This window comes from Manis pentadactyla, chromosome 8 (assembly GCF_030020395.1).
Source record: "Manis pentadactyla isolate mManPen7 chromosome 8, mManPen7.hap1, whole genome shotgun sequence".
NCBI classification, from domain to species: domain Eukaryota; kingdom Metazoa; phylum Chordata; class Mammalia; order Pholidota; family Manidae; genus Manis; species Manis pentadactyla.
In genome coordinates, this window is record NC_080026.1 from 14,258,936 (window position 1) to 14,284,809 (window position 25,874).

The 25,874-nt window shown below is 37.5% G+C and overlaps 1 protein-coding gene across 12 annotated transcripts in view; it reads right to left on the minus strand.

The window, feature by feature from the left end:
- PKP4 (plakophilin 4) overlaps positions 1-25,874 on the minus strand; it is a 217,872-nt gene that overhangs the window by 140,473 nt on the left and 51,525 nt on the right. For 7 of the 12 annotated variants that reach the window (XM_057505554.1, XM_057505552.1, XM_036883964.2 and 4 more), the window contains exon 2: positions 10,261-10,397. In XM_057505554.1, coding sequence (XP_057361537.1) covers positions 10,261-10,392 — 132 coding nt within the window. In that variant the 5' untranslated portion in view covers positions 10,393-10,397. Of the gene's footprint in view, positions 1-10,043; positions 10,141-10,260; positions 10,398-17,221; positions 17,294-25,056; positions 25,186-25,874 lie in introns of those variants that run through there. The other 5 variants (XM_057505550.1, XM_057505551.1, XM_057505549.1 and 2 more) reach the window with 5 other exon arrangements.

A 25,874-nucleotide genomic window follows, 5' to 3' on the forward strand; every position in this document is an offset into this window, starting at 1 on the left:
ATAAGCTAACAGATCATGATTCAAGTAATTCAGCCCAGGTTTACAGGTTCCAAAACAGCATGTGTACTGGGACAGTGAAAAAATGCCACTAAATTCCTAATGAAACTGCATTGACTAGGCATTCTCCTTGTGGAGTGTCTGAAATACGTAAGCATTTTAAATACTATTACCTAAAGTGAATCAGAATAGTGAAAATAGTACCAAGACAGTTACCAAACAGAGCAATACATCCCTCTGAAATACCTGAAGACCATAAGAAGCAGGAAAACACAGGAGAACTGCAAAATCTAATTTTTTAAAAATTAATGTACATGTACATTAATTAAAGAATTAATTATACATGTAATACAAGCATGTAATACATTCTTGATTCCTGGTTTGGAACTCTAATCCAGTAAGACAAGATGTACTAGTTGTTTCATACCTTGAATTTCTCATTCTTGAATCTTAAATTTGATTACTCTCTGAAGGGAACAGATCTTCAATTATCAAAAAAAATACTAAGGTTCAAAGGTGAACATGTTTTATGAGCTGCTGAATATCTGCGGATTTTTTTTAATCCTTCACACATTATAGACAATTTAGCTGGGCATAAAACTCTTGGATCACAAGCAGATTCCCTTCAACGGTCCATAAACATTTTGCTCTATGATCTTCTGGTATCTGTTTCACCAAAGCTAGATGTCAATCTGGTTTTATCTTTTGCAGCGAACCACTTCTTTTATCTGGGTTCTTGTACATTTTTTTTTCACCTTTACCTTTGTAAGTATAAAATTTTGTTATTTATTCCTACACAGGTCTCTTTTCCATAGGTGATGTCTGGAATGTGATAACCCCTTCAAATCTGTATACTGAGGACTGTATTTTCTGCTTAGGAAAAGTTCCCACCCACCCGACCCCGCCCCAGTTTTGTTTCTGTTTAGCTGCTCTAAAATCTTCCTCGAGAATATCCACAATGCTGTGTTAGATTTATTTTCTATAGCCTCCATGTCTAGAGACATTTATCATACCTTTCTTGCTCTTTTCTCCCATATTCCAAGATAACTTCTCAAATAATCTTGTCACCATCAATGATTCAATTTTCTTCTGTATCCATTCTTCTTGTCGAATCCACTGTAGATTTTAATTGTTTAGTAAGCATATCTATAACTACCTGGATATGAATCCCAGATTTCCTACTTATTAACTGTGTAAGTTTGAGCAAGTTACCCAACTTTCTTGAGTTTCAGTTTCCCCATCGGTAAACAGGGGTAATAATAAATGTTTGCATAGTTCAGAGCCTTTAGTTATAAGCAACAGAAAACACCCTGGCTAATTTAAGGATTTAAAACAACTCACTGAAACAGTTTGCCTGTAAGCTTAAGATTATCTATTGCCCTACCACGTCTATTAAGGTGGGCAAATGCATGGAACAATGAAATTTAGATTAGATGTTCAGTGGCCCAAAAAACCTGATTTCCACAGCATTTAACTCATAAGGTTGTGGTGACTATAGGAGATCCTCCATGTAAAGCACTTAGCACAATAATAATAATGGTACATAGTAGTAATAAATGTTAGCTATTATTCTAATAGATATCTATTCCACAGAGTTCATTGATTCTTATATCTTACTGACAATGACAAAATCTTTTCTCAACTTTTCAGTTGTTTCCTGTAGCAGTAGTGGTGGGGTGGTGGTGGTGGTGGTGGCAGTAGGGAGAGAACAGCAATCTGATTGTATCAAAAAATGGCAGGCCCAGTAAAGCAATACAGGGGTCTTTGTCTTCACAAAGCAGACTTGGCATAGATGATCCACTGACCATTCTTCTCAATCCTGTTCTACAAGCCTTATAGTAAACTCTGTTCCAACTCGGACAATAGGATATCTTCTTGGTTTTTAACAGGAAATCAAAAGAAGTTTTATGAAGGATTAGGACTTTTTTAAAAAACCAACCAAATAAAATAATTTTACATCAATAAAATACATTTTCCCTATTCTGCAGTGTGGGTCAAATAAGCCAAATATAACAGCATTCTGTTCAGTACCAATAACTATACAAATATAAGTTTCATAATCTTACCTACAGTCCATCAAATTCTCTAAACAATCAGCTTAGAATAATGCCAGCAGCAGCAATTACTAAGATATATTTTCTCCCAAAGTAATTTAATAGGAACTCACTTTTTTATTATACTCTGCTAATTGAAATAAAAGAAAAATCAAGATCCTGCTGTTAACAGCTTACATTATAGAAAAAAGCAATATTCACCTTATTAAAAACAAATGAGAAAACGGTGCATGGGGAAACTCTGGTACGTTTCCTCCTTCCAACACCTACAAGTTTTAAAAGCAAGAAACAGGAAGTGACTAAAGTCATGAATGAAAAAAGGAGGTGCAAATTTACCCTGCACTTGGCGAGGGCAGACTAGTTTAAAAAAAAAAAAAAGACAGTTTATTAAAACATTTTGCAAAGGGAAGAAGTGAAGTTTATGTCAATTTTATGATGGAAATAAATTGCTAAAGGAATAACAGAATGTAGAAATGCTAAATATGGATGAAATAGTAGGAATTCATTCTGCTGAAAACAGCTTATTAGAAAGCCACATGCAATGGCTAAGGCCCTTCATCCTGATTTAGGCTTTAGAAATGACTTTAGGTAAACCTGCAAGTCAGGGATATGCCTATTAGGATAGATGATACCACATGATGAATACTTCCCTGACATCAGGCTGCTCTATAGAAATTTTTATGCAAAAGCCTACAAATTAAAACTTAAATTGTCTATACTTTGAGATGTTTTGAACTCCAGTTTTTAAAGAAAAACTAAATTTTTTTTCAAGAGCCAAAATATTTCAATTCTAAGAAAATTATCTTCCAATTTATGATGGCCATTTTTCTTATCTGAAATATAATTTATATAGAATTTAATTGTATACCATGTATTTGCCTTCAAGTATCAATAATGTGTCCTTTCAATTTGCTTGCAGACTATTTCTATTATGTGCAACCCTTATATTATTAAGGTTTGAGTGCATAACAACTAAAGATTCTGTAAACTAAGACGGATTTGTCTTTGAACTACTTGAAAAGAACGTTACATTTTAAGTGACTTTTCTTAGCTACATCCAAAACAAAACAGTCATAACCAAAATATTTTACTGAGGTATGAGCAGATCTGATCATTTTGGAAACAATACTTTTAAAATATAAGCAGTGCAGTAAGACCAAATGGACCCATTTCTATAAAAGTAACAAAATTGGCAATTTAGAATTGGTAACACTTAAACATGAAGATAGACTGTTTAGTTCTAGCTATGGAGTAACTTTAGGATTACACCTGAAGGGAAAAGTATGTTTTTGCAATATTTTTCTCTCCAGAAGTGATTCTAAAAAGAAAAATGATCATATGGCACAGTGAATTCACTGCTGAATGATCCTGTCACCCATTAAATCTTACCAGCTCAGCAGTTTCTCTTCTCAAATTTAATAGCATAAAGTTTGCATGTACAGGGGAAAAATTATTCCATATATTCATAACTTAACTCTGAACAGGAATTGTGAGCTGAGTTATTCAAATGAAAAGGAAATTATCATTTTAAACATGCAAGTCAGGGTTGGCTTTAAGTGTTAATAAAGGAAAAATATTCTATTACTTTCAAATGTAAACGGAAGGTAATGCTAATTGAATGGTAAAAATTAAAGTTAAAAATGCCTAAGCTAACAAATTTACATACAACTGACATAGCACAACACGTATCTGTACCCTGCTTAAGTAAGAAAGGAGGCAACATTATATAAGTTCTTGGATTTCTGTGGTCCCATTGATGAATATTCATACTGTGCCAATCACTGCACATAAAAGTATATAATATGGTTTGTGCCTGTGCATTCTTCTGAGGGTAGAAACTGTATGAAACAGATCATCTTTATATATCTCCTGACCATCCCTCCCCACCCTATCCTGGAAAAAGTGCTTTGCTCACAGGTTTTTTTATTTAGTTGAAGCAAGCCTAAGCTAACTACAGGGGGATAGTGAGCACTTTCACATTCTTAATTCATTGACCCAGTAAATATTTTGGGACATTTAATATGTATTCCATGTCTGCATATGTGATCTAGTTACATGTGAAAAGCCAGATGGAGCCTGTTCAAATTCCTGGGATTTAAGAGCTCTTCAAAACCCCAACTAAACCCAAACCTAAACCCAAACCCAAACCGAAACACCCTATAGTATCAAGACACCTAACAGAAGTCTCCAACGGAGTCAAATAGAAAACATATTGAGTTATTGAGAACGTACTCCTGGGACACGTAAGATTGAGAAACTTTGCTAAAGGTCCAGCTGATCATTCATTAGGCTATCACAAAATGTAGACACTTTTTTAAAGCTTACTTGGTGATGTCTTTATGTTGCTGAGGACAGCTTATTTATTTATTTATTTTGGAACACTCAAATACTGAATAAACTTATTGCACACACCCTGCTGTATCCTTTAACCAGAGATATTAAAAGTGGGGGATGTGCTCCATCATTAAACAGAGGGAAGAGAAATGTAACATTACAGACCATGGCACATGCAACTTAAGAGGGCTTTATCCCCTGAGAACAAGCCATCAGGGTTCGGAATTCTTGGACCCAAGCCAAATACTGTCACAAGAACTCTACCACTTGACTTCATTTTGAACCTCATTTCTATAATATTAAGAGGTAAAGCTCTACAATTTGATGATCCCACAGAAATCACTAAGAAAACATCCAACCTTACCTTGTGTTTGCAGTTCAGGCACTGAAGACTTCCTTATATGTTACAATTGCCAGAATAATCCAGCTACCAGTAGGAAAAACTACTAAGTTACTAATAGGAAAACTGAAGTTTTAGGTCTTTATACTTACAATACAGTCCTTTTCACTAAGCTACAAACTATGCTTGTTTGGAGCTGAAATAAAAATTGTGTGGTTGAGGTGTGTCAGCAAGACTATTTCATTGTAAATAAACTTAGGGGCCAAGTAAAAGGAAGCTGCAAAGGCAGGTGCCCAGCAGTTGAGCTGTTTCATTTCAGAGGAATAAAGTAAATAATTGTACTGGAATTTGTTCAGTTCTGGGCACTCTGCCATACAGGAAGGGTGTGTAATCACAGAAGCTAACACAGCCATGTAAAAATGAAGTAATATCAATAGGACACAGTTGGGCTCCAAATTTTCTTATTTTATCTTCAAAAATTAAGGATCTCTAATGACTCTCATTCCACTTTTTGATATTTAAATATCACTTAAGTTAACATGGATACACTGAAGGTAGGATTGTAATTTTCAGAAAAGTCAGGAAATATTACCTTCAAAGGTACTGTTCTCTTTGAGAGTCTCAAGTGAAGAACATTGCAATTTTCACTCATCAAAGATAAAAGAGGTACACACAGCATCTAATTTAGGACTTCACTAGAGTAAGAGGAGTATACACAAAATAGGCATTTCTACTAAGTCTATTCTTTGATTACCATTTCACGCTATCTGGACTGGATTCCACTGTAAATCTGGATTCCGAACTTCTTAAATCAAAAACCAAACATAAGAGAATGTGGTTTGTGGGAGAAAAATGGAAGTCAGACCACCTGAGTATAGCCAGGTTCAAATAGAGATCTCAATAACCCAAGTCACTTGATGAAAGATGAAAGAGTACAATAAATATTTTGTGCATGAATTTATGGAATGCAAATCAGCTTGTATCCTAAATAGAGCTATGAAATACGCTTGTTTACTCTATTTGTGATTGGCCATATGGTCTTTTAAAGAGTGTTTCTATAATCCAGGATCACATCCTATCAATTATAAGACTACAACATACTTTCCCAATTGATGATAATAGCCTGCACATGGCCCCTGGCTCACTGCTCCCTTGTGCCTGTGAAGTTGGCATGCTGACACAGCTCATGTAACTGCACGGAGTGGCAGCAAAGGTCTGGATGCAAACCAGAGACTTACCAAATTTCACTTCCTCTGCATCCAAAGGTGTGGTGTCCACTTCAAGTATGAGTCAATCATTTTAGACTAAGGTTGTCATAGGAGGAGCCAGGGCCCTTTGAGGGTACCACTCAAGGCTGTATTTTTCTGTATCTTATTACATGTGTAAGATATTAAGCCAGGCACTAGACCATTCTTGAATTTGCCAGATATCTGAAAATTATCAGGATACAAAAAGTTCCATGTTTCCAATATCTGTATTCATCTTGGACTCCTGGACTGTCATTAGGAGTTGAACAGTAGAACCTGCTAAGTGATCCTGATTACAGCCAACTGGTGGCTTAAGTTCAACAGACATTTCCTGTAATTTCAGATTTGAGTTCAAGGATCACACTATTATTCCCATGGAATGACTTTTTATTTCTCTTAAATCATGATCCTTAACTAAAAACATTTATTATTTAGTGGTGACCTGTATCACCCGGTATACATGATGCTGGTGGATATTTTGTGACACCACCAAGGTAACCACATCCTTTCATTTCCTATACACATTTTTCAGCTAAATTGGACAGGTGTTTGATGCAATTTATAGTGCTTGCATCATTATTTGACCTTCAATATGAAGTGAAATTTTAATTTGCTCCACACAGAGATTAGATTAATTCCTAGAACAATATGGATATATGCAATTTGAATTGTTTTAAGGACAAGAATATACAGCAGAGTAACTAGTCTCTAGGTGCTGTCTGTGAGATTCTCTTGGTTAGTAATGTTCCTGTGAATGTGGTTACAGACCCTATTAGCTTCACAAAACAGCCAGGTGCTGACAGAGTTAATCTGACAGCCAGTGTTTTTCACCTATTCCCTTCTTGAGCATAATTTATTGTAGGTCTACCATATTCAAGGGGCTAGGGGAGGAGCAGCCTATAACATGTGTGTGAAAGTGTATGAAACATGACTGTCATTAAGTGTCTGATTATATCATCCAAAGGAGCATGCAGCAAGAGTGAGAGCAGCAGTATAAAATGCTAAAGGAGGTGAGGAGAGAGATCTGACTTCAGGTTGGGGTGAACATGGCTTCATGAAGGACACTGCAGAGAAGTAGGTTCCTTCTTTCCAGCTGGCAAAAAGCGAGGAGTTTTTCTATAACTGCACAGATATGCACCTTTGTGACTGACATCAATGTGAAAGGTTATCTTATCACTTTACAAGAAAAAGGAGAATGTGAATCTTAGCATTTTGGCAAGGAATAAAAAAACAGCTCTGGCTTCTGTATCGTGAGGAAAAGTGTGGCCCAGTACAGGAAGATTCCATTGTTTTCAGGACACCCTAAGTCCAATTTCAGATATTAACAGACCTATGATTTGTTAGGAAGACTCCTTTCATGGATTCTCATTACTTACTTCTCTACGAATTACCATGAATTGTCCAGCAGGAGTACATGTGAAGTGTTTTAGTCACTCAGATATACTTTTTTTTCAAGAAGAACCCAGACTTTTTCTCTCAAAATTCAGGTGCATGTTAAAAGATATTACTTTCCAATTTTTTAACCAAATACCTTGACACTATGTTTGGGATTGCACTTATCAGTGTGTTAATAAAACTTATTTTCATATGCTCAATTTCTTATACATGTAAATCTGTCCTAATTTGTAAGGCCAGTATGATAAAGTTTTGAAAATTTAATGCCATGTAGAAGTAAAATACTGTGACAGCATAAAATGGCTCAATATTCAAATTTTTTTTTGTCTTCATGGCCATGTTGACAAGAAAGCTCACAAAATTCCCAACATACAATGTCAAAAAGAAGGTTCATCAAAGAACCTTCCTAAGAAGATCCTTTTATTCTTATATAGAAATGATGACTATAACAGTAATATTAGTCCTTTTTATGAGCACTTACTAAGGGCTAGGCACTGTTGTAAGCATTTTACATGATAATTTAATGTCCTCAATAACTATTATTATCCTCATTTTACAGATAAGAAGCTGAGGCACAGAGAGGTTAATAAATCCTCCTAAGATCACACAGTAAGTACTGGAGGCAGGATTGAAACCTAGGCCATCTACCCAGTTATAGATGTACCCTAATGGAACATCCTTTCTGAGATACAGCTGCCACCAAGCAAGGTCTATTCTTTGAGATCAGAGGAGCTGATATCATCACCCATGGAGGTGAACACTGGACAGTAGTGAAACTTTAAAAAACTATCTATCATCTATCTATCTATCTATCTATTTATCTATCTATCTATCTAATCTCCCATCCCAGAATATTGCTGTAATAACCATTCCATTTAAGTCTAACATGACTAAGAATGTCATATTCTGACTAGTATTTCTAAATTCAAATGTATAAGGTGATAGTAATTAGCTTTCTTATTCCTATCTAACTTTTCTGTGTTCTCCATCACTGGACAGATGATAGGGAGTGACATATTTCAGCAAAGTCCTAAGAAATTTTTACTCCAACTATAGAGAAATCAGAGCACCTTGCCTGGTGCCACAAAAATCCTACAGGAGCAAGAGTTAGCAATTTAAAGACAGGTGAGTATCTTGGGGCAAGAGATAAATATGGTTTCTTGGGTTGAATGATTGAAATCCTGAGTACTGAGCATTGCCAAACGATTTTAAAAGAAATTAAGAATGAAAACTGCAAATGTATATTAATGGACTCAAATTCTTAGAATAGGAACAGAAGCAAAGAGTAGAGTATATCCTCCCACTAACTTGGGAGATACAACTCTAACAACAAATATCTGCATATTTTTGATTACCTTAAGAAATCTGAACTCTTCTTGATACCTCCCACAAAATTTTCATTCAGAACTCTATTTATTGCCAAAAGATAAAATTCTGAAGCCATCTGAAGCCATCAAGGAATTCCAGTGCCAAAATCCTGATACATTTCCAATTTTCTTGAATGTGCAAGGTATTGGCCTCTAGGTACTGAACACAGTTTCTTGTTTTAAGTCAGTCTGGGCATTTTAATGAAGTCATTGTCATGTTTCACTAAAATGCAGTATAAGCTAAGAACCCCAAATAAGTAAGAGCCTTCTTATTTTACAGCTCCTTCGGTCAATTCTTGGCAACTATGAAGCATATATGAAGAATCCTTTTCTCCTTCCTAAAGGTGAGAGAAGCTTATATATATAGTCTACAGTTTGGTGGAAAATGAAAACAGTATTTATGACAATTTTCATGTGTTTGTTCAAATTCTTAGTTATTAAAAACTTCACATTTCAAGGAGGATTAGAAAATATTTTGACATCATGCTACTAGAATAAGTTATGAAATCATTTCTCTTGAAAACACAGCTCTGATGTCAGACATATAACTCTGGGGTACTCTTTCATACCACACACCTAACTTTAAGTTACAGCAAACAGTAATACATAACAAAGTATTAAATTTTCTTTTACTTTGTCATCATTAGTCATTTGATCTGCTGATACTGATTTTTTAAAGAATATTCTATCAAATATACATCTAAATTTACATCTCTTGAAAGAAAAAGACCCAGTGGTTTAATATTTTTAAAAATTTAGTATTAGGATTATTCCCAGAGAATAACCCTCACAGAAGGCATGTATTTTTTGTTTTGATTTTGAGGAAGGGGGAAGAAAAGAAAACTATCCCCACAGCTTTAAATTTACATTCACCTTATTAAGCTTTTAAATCTTAAGAAACGAATTCAGGAATTCCAATTTCTCTAAGCACAACAGTAAGGTCTAATTTAGAAGGTTACTTGGGTTTGAAGGATAAATAGTATTAAGTGCCTTAAAAAATCAGCGTCAACATAACATTGAGGCAAACTAGCACAGATTGACAAGTTTTAGAACACTAGCTCACAAAATGAATATACTTTTGATTCAGACAAACACAACAAATATAGCCTTTATCCAAAAAGTCACAGAGACAACCCTATACAATACCTACGTTAAAATGTTCACCATATCTAGGATGCTACAGGTCAAGTTGCTCGAGTCCCAACAGAAAGTCAGCAATGTGAAATATGCTTGACAAAGCTTTGCGTGCATGCACACAGTCTGCACTGTGGGAGACAGAGACACCGATCACCATCGATATTGTCCTTACTTGCAGACGCACAAGTATCCTGCATGTTCCGATTCTGACTGGCACCTGGAGCGGCTCTACATGCCAGTCATCCCAATGTACTCAGGGATGTAAACACCTTATAATTAGAAAACGTGAAGGTGTCAAGGACGTTAGACAAATTTAAAAGACATCCAAAGATTAATTTTTAAAGGCATTGAAGAAATAATTAATTGCAAATTCTAATAAAAGGATGTACCTGCTCCTTCACGGAAGCTAGAATAGTGGTGGCTGTGGTCTCGGGTTCCATGCCTGGGCCAGTGGAGACAGCTTCCTGGTGGGTCTGTGGTTGCCCCTCCTCCACCAGTGAGGCCTGCTCAGGAGCTGGCATTCCTCCTGCAATCAAGCAGGCAAAGGGTTAACACTTCACAGGGGCTGGCGATTTGCAGGTGGCTCCTAGGAAGTACTACAGACTTCTGCGTACAATGATCACAATTCCTTACAGCTATCTGATGTTTAAAAGGCAACATCTAGGGCGAAAAGTGTAACTAGTACTACCAGATACTAAAAGAAAAAGAATAAAGTGATAATGATAATAATAAATACTCAGAAAATAGTTAAACACCACCATAGTGAAAAATGATATATGAAAGGGTTGGGAGGAAAGCTCTTAATTAAAAAATATGCTAAGGACAATAAAGTTGTTAGAAGTCTGTTAAATAGCTGAATTTTCTCATCAGATAACCAATAAGTATAAATGATTATCTTACCAAACCAATAATAATAAACACTCTCAATTGCTGTAAGGGTCAGTTTTCAAACAAGTACACGCACAAGTACATCCACCTATGTGCAAATGCTTATTGGTCAGAAAAGAGGCTTATGCAACAGAAATAAAGGGTGTTTAAAACTTAAGGCTTGAAAATCAACAAAAGCCTATTGTGTTTTTTAAAAATGCAGGGCATTAGTAACTAGGAACGAGGATATCCTTGGTGGAGAACTCCAGCTAGTTTGGTTTCCTCAGGGGAATCTAGTTATCCAAAGATGACAATGGCTGCTGGTGTGGAAAAGAGAATCTATTTTTTAGGCCCATAGCCTGTGACAGAAGAATGCCTTGGCAGGAGATGGAGTGCCTCTCCTAAGGTATCACACACTGAGAGTGGTTTATTTGTCATGAGACTTACTGACCTGATACGGACTTCTTTACAAATTTGAAAAAGATCGGGAAGAGATGCCCAACTAAAACGCTGTAAATATTTTATAACCTGTTTACATTTCAGTCCTTCTGTCTCCTTGAGAGCACAGCCTATAATACCATGGGACTAACCTAGTGTCAAGCATATATAATAGGTACTTGTTTAATGTTTGCTGAATAAATGAATATATGAATGAAGGACTAACCATCTTTCTTCATTCCAGTCATTAGGCAGATCTCATCAAGTGCCGTGATGCTCATGAGACCTTACCTATTGAGTGTGTTACTGTGTATATTTGTATACAGACATCTGAGATCATAGATACTGTTCTTGACATTCTTCATAGTTTTCTCCTAAAAATTACTCTACTATTATATTTGAGTTTCTTATCAACTTTCACAATGTTCAGTTCTGTAGTATGATCTGGGAATTTTTTTCTCTATCCCCTCAAATTTTAGTATCAGCTTGCTGTTTATTTCCAAAATCATCACCTGTAAGACAGGGGATGATGGCAGACCACCCAAGCCTCCCTCCCATCTTATTCCCATACTCCCCTGACTTTCACGCCAGTGAAATGGGTTTAGGCTCCAGGTTTCTGCAAGTGGTTGCTGTATTCCTGCCATATTAATACACAGAAATGGACAATGGGTCTGATGGGTTTGTGCGTTTTCCCAATGCCAGCTCTAGCTGGTGAATTCTCTACCTGCCATTTCCATGGTGCCAGTGCTCAGGTGGACCCTCATCTATAAAGAGGATCTCCTCAAATATAAAGAGGAGGAGGATCAGTGGGTCTAATGTGCCCTTGGAATAATTACAACCTCCTTGAGCCCCTCTTTCCTCACTTCTGAAAATAGGCTTACTAATTCTTTATATAACACAATGGAATGATTTTACAGCAATCATTATTTTTTAGTACATGTGATGTGCTAAGAAATAAACATTTAAAATATCAACTGGATCAAATAACGTGCCTCTGTATTCACCAAGTGCTCATTGAAGATATGAGGTCTATGAAGAAAAAATGCCACACATAAAGATGTTATATTAGTAATTAAGGCAAGTAAAGACATGAAAGTATGCTATACCATTGAAAAACTACACATCTTAAAATAAGCAGATGGCCACAAAGAACAAAAATGTTACTATGCAACAGTGAAACAAATAACACCAAGAATCAAAAATTTTAAATGTCAAGAATATAATATCATGAAATACCAATGTGTAAGAAAAAGGGAAGCAAAAATTCAGGGAACAAAGAATGTAAGAAAAGGAGACAACAGAAACGTCACTGGGACCGTAATATTTTATTTTACGACAAATAGAAGGGGCCTCACTGAATTGAATTACTATATCATGTCACTGTGTATATACTAAATTTCACAGTACGGACTTTGATGACTGTCTAGGGGCAATGACATCAGATGGGCACCGTCTGAATGCCACTTTGCCCATGTAACGTGCAGGGCGATCAGGGGACTCAGGCCTCAGGCAGAATCACTGCCCATCAGGGGCTCCTCATCTCGCTGAAGCAGCAAAATGTGAATCAGATCAAGGCAAAGTGAAGCAGGACAGATGTGATGAATAAATAACACTAAAGCTGACAGGCAGAGGTTGTGAAGAGCTTATATATTTGTAAAAGAAACTACTCCTCAGCAGGACAGGAGCTTTTCATAAGCGGCGATGACATTTTATTTTCTGATTCCTTCAAGATGAACAGACAATGCAGGCAATCACTTGGGGGCTGAAGACTCATGACCACAGGACCCAGGCCTAAGTGGGAATGAGACACTTCCCTGCCCGCCATCTGCATGACAGTACCCACATACCACCACCACCACGAGGCTGTCCTAATACAGGAATGCCACCTTCCTGGCAGGTTATAAACCTATGAAGGTTTTCTGTCCATTTTCTTATAGTCCTTTTAACAATTTAAGGAGTTATAGGAATCCCACCAGAACTAGAGCCACAGGATGGTATGATTACTTCTTCCCAACAGCAAAGGAAACAAGCAAAGAGACTGAGAAAGGAGGCCTCGGGCTGCCCTTAATGACCTCACCTTTGCCTGATGTGGGCAACCGTATTCCACAGACGCGAGAAAACCTAGGAATAGGTTTCTGAACCATTTGGGGAGGCTCTCCGGAGAATCACAGAGAATGGAAGAGGTGCCAGAAAACCGAAAGCAGGAAAATGCCATGGCTGTTTTTGGAAAGAGGAAACACTCTCTTCATGTCACAAACTAGGGAGCTAGACATAAATCTTAGGTGAGATTCTTAAAAGGATTTTATCCAAGAGATGATGTGTGAGAACCAGAAAGGGGCACACCAAAGAACAGGCATGTTCAGCTGGTCTAATCTTTGTCTTTGGCAGCGTAACCATGGAGATGCAGTGTGCCCAGACACCAGTGAGGCAAGTGTGATGTTAGATGTTCCCATGATATTGTAATCAGCGTGAAAATGCGGCTGGCACAAGGGCAACTGCTGACTCTCATGATCTCTAAATTGCTGAACAAAACATGCCATCCTATGGAGGTTACTAATGAAATGCCAGAGAGCTCTCACTGTGACCCAGTCCTAACCAAAAACATTAGCCATAATGTAAGGGACATACAAGGCATGCTCAAATTCTTCTGTGACTAAGAATACTGAATTTACCAGGTGATAAGATGAAAATATGAAAAACACTGCTACACTGCAGTAATCAGCTGCCTTTAAGAGAGAGAAACAAATTGGGATAAATGTAGGGTCATGAATTTAAGTCAGCTCAGCAGCACACTGGGGAAAATATTTAGATACTTCAGGTTCAAGAACACAATGAAAGAACCATACAAATGAGACAAGGCTGCCCCAAACAAGATGATCTTATGCTATATTGATATCCTTATGTAAGATGAAATCAACAGGGGGACAAGTGAGTGTATGCCTTTCCTTCAGGCTCTCTGGGACATATCCACCCCCAGTTATTGGTAACACATTTAACAGGAATGGACACAGATGAGTAGGATGGGGAAGGGATTCCGCCATTATTTCTGGACACAGGAAGGGCATGAAATGAATGACAGCACCTGCTCCTTATGAGCTCAAACCTTAATGGGTGACACAGGAAGAACAACGAATGGAACAAGAAGAGAAAATTTGACCTGAGGAAGAGATGAACTACAGATAACCAGATGTCTATAAACCTCTGAAGGTCTGCCATGAACTGGCAAGGTGAGATTTTTTTAGGTTTTGTTCCCAAGAGCTCAACCAAAAACTAAGGGTTTTGTAATAAGACTATTAGCCTATATTATTACTGTCTTTATACTTTGAATCAAATTTGGCTAAGGTATGGTACTTTCAAACTGAATTAAAATCTGAAGCCACAAGAGCAAGCTCAGGAGGGTCTTTCCTTTTGGACAGTGAACTGACTGGAATTTCAAGAACTGATTGCCTCTAAAGGTGGCACATTCCTCCTCATGAGAGGTCTTTAATCACAGCTCAGATGATCAAACTGCAGGGATGGTATAAAAGGGTCCTGCACTGGATATGTATTAGAAATAGGAAACAAAGCTCTCAGTCTTGAGGCTGACACTAAGATAAGACAACTGCTACATTCTGAGTTGATGTGAGTGTTCCTCAGGAGTTTTCAGAGTGCTGTCTATCACACCACACACCTCTCTGTAAAAAGGCACCTGAACACATGATGGATACTGGAAATCATAGTGCTGCTTCTCTCTCTACTTAGCTGTACAAAGCTAAGAGATGATTTTGTGTCCAGCTCTTACAAGTGTGTGTTCATTTTATCCCAGCCTTCACTTACTCAATTTCCTCTTTGCCCAGTCTTTTTTTTTTTTTTTTTTTTTATCACTCTGTTGAACTACATTCTTTTGAGCCTTGTAAAAGCACTTTTTGGAAAGCTATGTATTTTCACTATAATCTTTATTGAAGACAAAGAAGTTTTATGAGAAACTGTTAGTATAAATGTGTGTATATTTCAATCTTACAGTGAAATATCAATTAACAGGAAAATTTTCTGCTCAAGGCTGCAGACACTCTAGTGTGACTGTTCAGTCTTGGGGCTTTGGATGTAACATATGCAGACATGGACATAAGATCAACTAGATACTAGATTTTCTTCTCTTTACTCATTTCTACCTCCTTACTGACAATTTTTGGTCAAAGTATATTAAGTATGTTTTGTTTTATTTAATCCAATGAAATAAATTGGGTTCTACATTTTTCTTTCCTCTTTGCATTAGTAATCTGGAGTATAGAACACACATCCCATGACTACTTTGTACACTCAGAAAACATCATGATGATGGATGACAACTATTTCAAAGCTGATAAGATAAACAATGATGCCTAAGAACAAATTAAGAAAAATAATACAGGACAAAAAAAAGCACAAATATTTAAATTTGATTCAAAACAAGTATTAATAATATAGGATAATAAGAGTTTGTTAGATAAGCATTAGAAGAACAAAATAGTCTATGAGTAAAATCAGCAAAGTATTCTATAGAGCAAAGCCAAGTTACTTTGCTTTACTTGTAATGAAACTGAAGCAGATATTATAGAAGAAAAGAATGAAGTACTGGGAAATTAGGAATATGCCTCAGAAGTTAAACACCTTCAGGACCATATGGAATCTCTTCTAGAATTCCAAAAGGAATACTAGATAAACTTTCACAGTTGTAATTTTAAAATATCCCAGAAATAAGAAGCATTACCAAAAGCTGCAACTGTTTAGGAAGCCTAGAGAGTCAGTTATAGGCTAAAGTTCTAATCACTTCATCCAAAAAATTTACATTTCTTGGCAAGAATTTGTTTAGAAGGGAGCTACATGTCAAACACCATAGTAATTCTAGAGAATAAACTATGCATAGCAGTTAAGTGTTTGACTTAATAAATTTATTTTTATAATCAGAAGATCACTACAAGATAACCTGATATAAAAATAAAACATGAATAGGCCTTTTGGAAAAAAGGAAATATAGATGGCTAATAATGAGAACTTCAACCTCATCAGTAATTAGAAAAATAAGAATTCATACTAGAATGAGTTATCAATTAATAACCACCAGAATAGCAAAACATTTATCAATATCAGATTTTGGTAAGGATGTAGAACAATGGTACACATCACAGGTTGCTGATGAGTGTGTAAATGGGAACCATAATTCTGGAAAACATTTTGGCATTTATCTAGTTGAACTGTGCATATATTCCATAGCCCAGTAATTCCATTACTGATAATACAGAGACATTCTTGCACATGAACACCTGGAGAAACATGTAAATATGGTCATGGCACTCTGTGAAATCCATGAACGGCAAACAACCCACATGACAATTAATCGTGGAAGGGATAAAATATATTGTGGTATCTTCATGAACATAACTCACTTGTAGCAATAAAACGAATGATAGCTCTATTCAACAAGAAGGACTCTCACAAGCATAACATTGAATAAAAGAATCAACTCACAAAAGAATGAAAGCAGTAAAATCCCATTTATGTAAAGTTTAAAAAATAAGATAAAACTGTATTTATTGTGGATGCCCATGATCTCAGAGGGGTGCGTGAAGGACTTTTGGGATGCTGGAATGGCATGAGCAGTTGTTACTGAATGCATTTGCTTTTTAATGTTTTTTTAATTGAATAAACATTTTATGCACTCATCTATAATTATTTTTCATGAAAGGGAAAGATATTAATACAGCAGGACAAACTGATTTGATAAATTCTTATTAGATGTGATTTATAAAATGAAATAATTTAAAGCATTTATAAATAGAATAGTATGGTGCTCAATAGCTTAAATACTAAAGGTAATCCATTTTTAGAGAACTGAACTACCTCTGGTTATAAAACTACACTAAATGTAAGTTTATGGCTTATAAAATGCCTTGAAGAAATTCATTTCAATAAAAAGGGGCTTACATTGCATTAGAAATGCTTTCAACCCACTGTGCCATTTAATAATGAGCTCTGAAAACACAACAAATGGTTAATACATAAAATCAGGGTCAGCACTGCTCACACCTTGAGGCAGCCATTCCCGTGTGCTCCATGTGATGGCATTCCCTGAGGTGATGCAGCATGCTAACAAGGTCCCTGCAACAATATGTAAACAACAAAAAACTGTTAATTAAAAATTAAAAATCCTATGTTGGATAAATACAGATTGCACTTTGGTATTTTCAACCTTTCAAAAAAAACCCCACCTTATTTGTTATGAGCAGCAAAGAAGGAAAAACAGAAATGTCTTTTTGGAAAGTGCTACAGGTTCACATTTCTTTCCCTAGGGTTTGGGACCCTTTATTGCATACAGATGAAGGGAAAGGAGGAGAGCCTAGAATATTAAAGGGTGTAAAAAAGATAGCATGGGGATAATCAATCAATATGGTAAGAATGCAATTAAAACTGAGGAGTGATGCCTGGATCAAGGCGCAAGATGAGCATATACTGCCGCTCTTTTCAAACTCACACCACCATGAAATAACAGAAAAGGCTCTTTTTTTTTCTTTCTTAAGATAAGAAAACTAGTTAGTCTAGTAATTTTAAAAATGCCATTAGTGTGCCGATCAGTCAGAAAAATAATGGTTGCAGACAGACCTCTGGCAAAAGAACCAGAGGAAGCCTTGACACCAAAGAGAAAAGGGCCTGCTCTGGAGCTTGCAGCAGTTGGTGGGGAAGCTGCAGGCTCCGCGTCACGGATGCCAGACTCCAGGCACTTGGTCTGGGTCAAGATCAGATGACCAAGTGGAGAGAAAGTGCAGCCAAGCGGTCAGCGCCTTTCCTGTACTTGCTGGAGCAGTTGCCTCAGGCAAAGCCGTGATCTAGCAGACAGAACAGGGTCTCCGCCAGCTACTGATGACCAAAAGGAAGCAAATTCCATAAACAGAAAAAGCAAAATGGAATAGGTAGAATTAATATCCTTCGTGTTTAAATTGAAAACTATGTGCACGAAAGAAACAGCCAGAGACCTTGAAAAAAAAAAGTTACAGGATAAAAATAAAAGTCTCCATCAATGGAATGAACAGCAGTGTTTTTTTTTTTTAAGGGTATCATAAGAGGGCTCTAAATAATTCTCTCAGGAACTAAAAAAAAGGAAAACGGGATGAAGAAGATAAAAGAGGTCTGGAGACAAGACCCAGGAGTGTTTATTTACTAACAGTACTAAGAAAGAAAAAATGAGAATAAATACCAAGAGATAAACAATGAAAACTTCTCAGGGCTGAAAACTAATGATTTGAAATGAGCCAGTAAGTGAAGAAAATGAATGAAACAAATAAATTATATCTAGACCCAAATCCATTGAAATGTCTAGGTTCCCAGAATAAAGAAAATATAATAAATGTTACTATGGAGGAAAAATAAACTGCTCTCAAAAGAATGAGAATCAGTTTCATATCAGACCTCTTATCAACTATAGTAGACATAGCAATGATTTCCAATACTGACCAAAAATTATGATTCAAATACAAAGGCAAAATAAGGGCATTTTGGGATATACCAGGACTCAAGAGAGTATGGCTTCAGCTATCTTTAAAGGAAGCTCTGCGGCCAAGTAACAAACACGATCGAGGAAGGACTCTGACACAGGAACAGTGCCATGCAAATAATTCAGGAAATTTAAGATTAGGTGTAAATAAACTCCAGATGATATCAACAGGAGAGGGACGAGGAGCTGAAGAAAGGACAGCTACACTAATGTTCTGATTCAGTTTAGCGGGGAGAAACACGTGCGGAGGAACCCCAGGTGACTGGGCTTTTGCTGCTTGTCCGGGAAGAGGAGAGCCCGCTGCTCACCCCTTCAGCATGGGGCTCCCCGGCCGCGTGCGACTCACACAATGTGGCAGATGAGATCTTGTGTAACATCTGAGGCTAAAACTTAAAAGGTTTTGCAGTGTCATCATTCGGACCTGTGAGATCACTGTGCTGTCAAAGAGCTCGGGATTAAAGATGCCACGGAGACAGAGACCCAGAGATCCCTGCCACTGCAGCCAAGACCTCAGAACATGTGAGGCGACTGTCATAGAAAGTCCTGCCCTGACCAAGCTGCCAGCCGACCGCAGCCACCTAGTGAGCCCAGGCACGACCAGCAGAAGCGCCTCCTTGCCAACCTAGAATGTGACAAATTTTAAAATCATTGCTTGGGATGAGATTTAGGATGACTTGTTACACAATATATAATAATACTCATACAACCATTAAGACAGGAAATGAGGATAAGGAAAAAAAATTAACTTACATTATTTTTAAGTATCATAAGATTAAAAAACTAATTTTAAATGCTGAATTACCTCATAAAGATATAATTTATTTACTGCATTATTGCTCTTCCCACTTGCTTTGTACCTCCCTATAAACTAGGTATTATTGAAAGTATAAAGATGAATAAAACCCTGACCTCCAATCCAATTTACAGTCTAAAAGCAAAGACAAGACAAACAACCACAATAAAATGCAGCTGGAGATAAAAGAGGCACTAAGAGTTCAAATAAAGAAGACAGGTACTCAAAGAAAGGTTTTCAATTGGCATGTTTAACTGGGGGACACTATTCCAGGTGAAGGAGAAGGACCCAGGTGGGGGAAGCCCACCTATATTGTATTAATTAATTTTAGTAAGCTTTTATATTTAAAAATTTGCTTTAATAAATAGATTTCTCAGAAACTTCTCTGGACTGTTTTGTACCATTCACAGTTAAGTATATAGTGAGCCATATCAAACCTCAAGCTGTTTAAAGAAAAGATTTGTTTTTATCATTAGTTTTTCATATCAAATGAAACAAAGCATTAACAAAGATGAAAGACTAATGAAATCACTGGCACAACACATGGGGATTTAGAAATATGGTAATTTATAAGTGAATTACTAGAGGCAATAACAATGAAGTAAAATTGTTTAATTAAGAACTTGGGCATTAAGAAATGTTTATAAGGTCTATTAAAAATATAAAGTATACAATCTAGTAACAACCTGCTATCATATGCAGTGGTTGTCTTTTTAATTCATGATTTAATTTTTCTTTTTATACTTATTACCAAAGTGATTTTTCAGTGTCTTGGGATTTACAGGCTGTCTAATGGATAATAATCTACAAGTTCTGAATTAGATTTCTATTTAAGCTATAAATTAATTCATAATTTGAACGATTCAATTTAAAATTCTCAGAGTTTGCTCCATGGGCTATTTTTAGTATGTCAAAAACAAAAACTAACCTATGGTTAGTAAGTCTGGGAAATACCGCAGAGCAAGCTTCCTCTTGAAGATTCCTGAAACCCTTGTTATTTAAAATGTGGTCTGTGGACCAGCCATCCTGGCAGCACTTCAGAGGTTGAAGAAACGTGGAATTTCAGACCCTGCACCACAGCTACTCAATCAAAATCTCCAATCGGATCTTGATCTTATGTACCACCCCCAGTGTTTTGTACACTCCTTGAAGTCGAGAAGCAGTGGTGTAGAGCATTTTAAAAACCTTGAGAAATCCTAAAGTAAATGAACCCGTTTAATCTCATCGAACTTGATTATCTCACACTTATTTGGCCCCCACTCTTTTTTGAGGGCCACCTACTAACGACATTCTGAGGACCATACTTTGGGAAGTCCTACAATTTGGTAATCATTATTATTAAGGAGCAAATGCAGCTGGAAAGAGGTTATTATTCCATTCTTTACAATTAAAATTCGGCTCTCTTCAGCTTTTCCAATGATGTCAAGGCTATTAAGAGAAAAACATTAAGTACTTTTAAGAAAATGATACAGGAAAAACTTATGCTCTTCTTAATAAAAATTCCTGCCAACAAAATTGTGTTTTGGTTGTAAGTTGGTGTGCATAAAGTGAAGGTTCCTGTGGGCAGGATTCTCACCTGGCCCTGGTTGGCTAGCCCACTACACATGTGTGGGCAACATCTCATTGACTCTATATAAAGAGCTCCACCCAGTGTGCTCTGGGCTACACAGTGGCACAGCTGCTGGAGACCAGAAATGAGACTGGAGTGGTGGCAGCACTGAGGACAGAGACTGAGATGGCTGCGGGGGTAGAGAGGCCCAGAGGCAGAGACCGGCTTGCTGCGTGCAGACTCGCTCTGAGTGGATGGGATTCTAGTGAGTGACTTGCCACTGTGGGAATAAAGTTAGGTATAACCCTTTCACCCCAAGAACATTCCATTGTCATTTCTTTGGTCTCATTGAAGCCACAGTGAACTTGCCCGGGGCTGAAACCCATTGCCAAGACAGTTGGGTATCAATTTATTGGAAAACTTAACTTGTAAATGAAGGAATAAATGATTTTCCAGAAAAAGAACCCAGCCTGCTCCAGGCCAGTGAGAATTTTAATTCTATTTTTTTATGCTTGTCTCATGAAGAACATTCATGTAGAAGTAGATGAGGTGTATGGTACATATTGTTACTTTGGTTGGGGAAATCAACTCCTCATCTGGGGTATATAATGATTTGCCTAAAACATGTCCTGGTTAGGACAGATGTGAATCTATAAGGTACTTTACTGGAAGCACATGTGAAAAAGGAAAGCTGACAGTTGTGAACTGGAGTATCATGAAAAACACTGGTTTTATATATATGCTTTAAATCACTTTTAATAATGCTAATTTAAGCAATGATGCATTGATCTCCAATTCTGTAAGTAGCTCTTTAGAGTAAAAAAGAAAACTCTAGATTTTAAAAGGCATAAAAATACAGTACAGAACATTAACAACTGCAATAACAATCCTGTCCTTCTGTCCCTGTCTTCAACAAGTCAAAGTTAGAGAAATGATGGTCATCTTTCAGTTTCTTATTCAGTTTAGATTCTGTATGTTTAATACAATATTTTGTTCCCATTTTCCCACTTAACATCTCCAAAAAGCTACACACACACCACACACACACACACACACACACACACACACACACACCATCAGCACCCCCACCCCCTTCAACTATTACAAAGCTCCTGAAGTTTTGTTGGTTACAGAGGACCATGCTGTAATTTCCTGCTCACTGTCTCTATTCGGCAACCAGACACTCTAGGTTCAGTGAAAGCAGGAACTGTTTTCTTCTGGATCACCACTGTATTCTCCGCACCAATAAAAGTACCTGAAACATAGTAGGGGTTCAACAGAGTTTGTTCAGTGGAAGAATGAAACAAACTGAGGGAAAGAATGACAATGTATCTGTGGTTTGCACTGAAACAACATTTAAACGTCAGGGAGTGTTCGGTTTCAGAACCATCCAAATGTTGAAGGAGCTCACAGTGCAGCAGGCAAGAAAGGAATAAACAGTGTGGCAAATGCAACGGTAAAGATGCGTAAAGCATACCACAGCCAGGACGGTCCTCGGGAAAGGTGAGAGTTCCTACAGAGACAGACAGGTATAAAAGAGCACAACGTATTGTGCTCAGAGGATGCCCCAACTTTTCAAACATGAGATGGGAGGAGTCAAGAGGGAGAAAATTCTGGAGATGAGAAAATGAAGAAAGCATGAGGACAGGAAAAAGAGATGGATTGTGTAATACGATGGTGAAAATTGAGGCACTGCAAGAGTCCAGTTGAGTCCAGTACCACTGGCCCGTGAAGGTGGGAACATGGCCGGGAGTTAGAGAACCCTGATGGGGAGGAGGGGAGACGGTCCAGGCTGGGGGACGTCGGCCAGGAATAGTGCTGAAGTGCTTGAACGGCCCAGTGAAGAGCCTGAGAGCAACTGTTAAGGAAAAGAACAAATTCACTTAATAAGACCTCAGAAAGAACACATCATGGAAAACCTGTAAGAGAAAACAATTCCTCTTTTCTCCTTCACATGCCGAGTCCCTAAGAATACAGCACTGACCACAGTCCTAGGAAAGCTGCTTCAAAACCCTCACAGGGTGCATCCAGATGCAACAGGATCTGCTCTGCAGACCCCACAGAAAGAGAACACAGGGCTTCCGCAGAAATTTTTTGTTTCCAAAAAATTCCATTTTAGAAAAAACTCAAAACAATAAGACTAAATGTGGTTAGAAATAAACTAAGAATCAGTAAATGTATTTCTCCTAAAGAACTTTATAAAATAATCAAGAAAAAGACTAACATCCAGACTAGAATCACACTGTGGTTACGATCCATTATGTGTAAGTACCATCAGAATTGGAGAAGGAACGAACAGTCAGTAAGAAGCAGGAAAGGACAACTTAGATTCTGGTCCTGTCTCAGGAAGTCAAAAAGTGAGATCTTCTCTGCAAGATCTCTTATTATCAGGGACAGATAATGGTCCTTAAATGAAACCTCTCTAGAAACTTTATCTTTACCTTTGATAGGATTCTAGGTTCAGCACTGTGACAGTTCCTTATGTACCCTGATGCTGGCAGGAAGAAGCCTGTTGGGCAAACACGGACGTTCTGGTAATTATGACTTATTAAATTAGCCCTCTCACCCTAGATCTGAGCACTGCAATACTGAGGAGGCTCAGGATGCTGTGACTGCAGGGCTCTGTGATGTGGTTTTGGGGAGGCCTTGTCTCTACACTAGTTGCTAACAATCTCTTATGGGATAACAATCTAGCTGAGCAGTCACTCATTCTAATTCAGAATTTTAAAAGGATTAACACAAACTCTACATAAATAAAAAGTCACTCACCATGAGCAACACACACCTATCCGTCACTCTAGGACAGAATGAAAACAGCCACAGAGAGCTGCCAATAGAGGTTTTACATGCCAACCATCGCACAAACCTGTACCACGGCTCCATGCTTGCTGTGTTTGCTCACTGCGCTGCCGCCATATACGTGGTGACTACACTCTCTTCTTTCCATATCCACTAGTTTAAACAACTTTTGCAGAACCATGCCTTAATTCGGGGATATCTCTTGTGTTTAAGAATCTGTTTAAAAATTATGCTGTAAAAAACCAGAGCATCTCATTATCTAAAGTGTACCATTTCAAAACCAAGAACCAGAATAAGATAGCTCAGTATTCTGCACATAATATCCAGAAAGCACTGTATCTCTATTTTGTGCTTTTTAAAATGAAGTCCTCACTAAAATTCACAGTAATTCATGTGTTTCTAGTCTGGTTACCCCAAAGCACAGATACCTATAAATACATATATAGTAATATAGAATTGTCTTCAAATTTGCAGTGAGCAATGAGAAATATGTCTCTTTAGACAAGGTGTATCATATTAAAAAAAATTAAGATATAATTCACACCATCTAATTTCTATTTGCTTTAATACCACCCATTTTTATGACTAAATAAGCTTTAGTCAGAATTTTTTTTTGAAGACCCAATGGGACTGATTCAGAATGGATATTTATTATGAAGCTTGTATTTACGTTATGTTCCTATTTAATGTGTAAAAATTAACTGGCATACCACAGTCAGGGGAAAGGTAAATAAATGTTTCTGCATGAAAGCTTGAACAGAAAGAAAACTGTGTAACAGAAATGTTTCACTGTGCAAATGTCTTCCTAACTGGTCTTGGTGTGTCTGTCTGTCCCTCTCATAAAAATAATTGTCACTGCTTTCTGGAAGGAAATTCAGTCAGGTGACATAGTTAACTGAGCAAATGTTATTCATCTGATAAATAATACATTGTTTTTCAAAGTTACAGCAAATTCTCCAATTTACTCATTTCTTCCAAAGGTGAGAGTATTTGTTTTGAAGTACTGTAAGTTTTAGCATTCAAGTAAAATTGTGCATTACCAAATTAACCAAAGAGTACACTTTTGATCTACATAATACAGTTTGCATGGAAAACAAAAACCATCACCCTAAAGGGTTTGAGAGAGGTTCTGTGAGGACTGGTAACACAACAGAGGGCTCTAACATGGGGTTTACGGATCTTGCATGGTCCCTCTCCCCTACATTTCTCTCAGGGCTCCTCCCTCAACTCACCCAGGCTCACACTTTTCCCTGACCATTCTGTGCTCTTCTGAAACAAGAGGAATTGAGCTGCTCCTTGAAGAATGAAGGATGAGGAATGGCAGGAGAGCAGTGGAGGTAGCCTGTTACTGCACTAGATCACTAAAGAAACCAGAAGCCAGAGTCAGGTGGAGATCTGGAAGGCAAGGGGCCTGTGTTTGCCTGTCCCCAAGCTGCAGGCATTCTTGCCAACAGCAATTGCCTCTCAACATGGCCCTTGAGTACGGTGCTATTTCCAGGCCTTCCATCAGCTGCTTGAAGTTGGGGACCTGCAATCAGTCCCCTTCCCTGCCCCAAGCTGCAGCCCTGCACCTCCTATCATTCCCACCTCTACAATTAGGCATAAAACCAAGCCCACCAAGCCCAACGGCCTCCTACATCACCAAACCACTTCTTCCTTCTACTCATACATACTCTGTAAGGGCCTCATCCTTAAGAAGGCCTTCCTCAGTGTGTTTGGAATTGCCTTTTTTTTTGAGGGGGAAGGGGGAAGGATGACTCCTTTTAGTTCAGCTAATCTAGTTGAAGTCTTAACAACACAAAATACTCATTTTTACCCCCTTGTGTCTGCTCTTTAAAAAATTTCCTCATCTATTTAGACTTAGACTTATTGAAACCAGGATACACATCTTATAGGTCTGTATTTTCTTTGGTGTCTAACACATGTGCTGGGACATTTCATACTATGCCTGCTGACAGAACTGGTTTTGCTGGAGCTGAAAACAGAAACTGGCCCTATACTGCTGCCCTTACTGAAAACTGAGTAATACATTAGATGGCTCCTGTTCAAA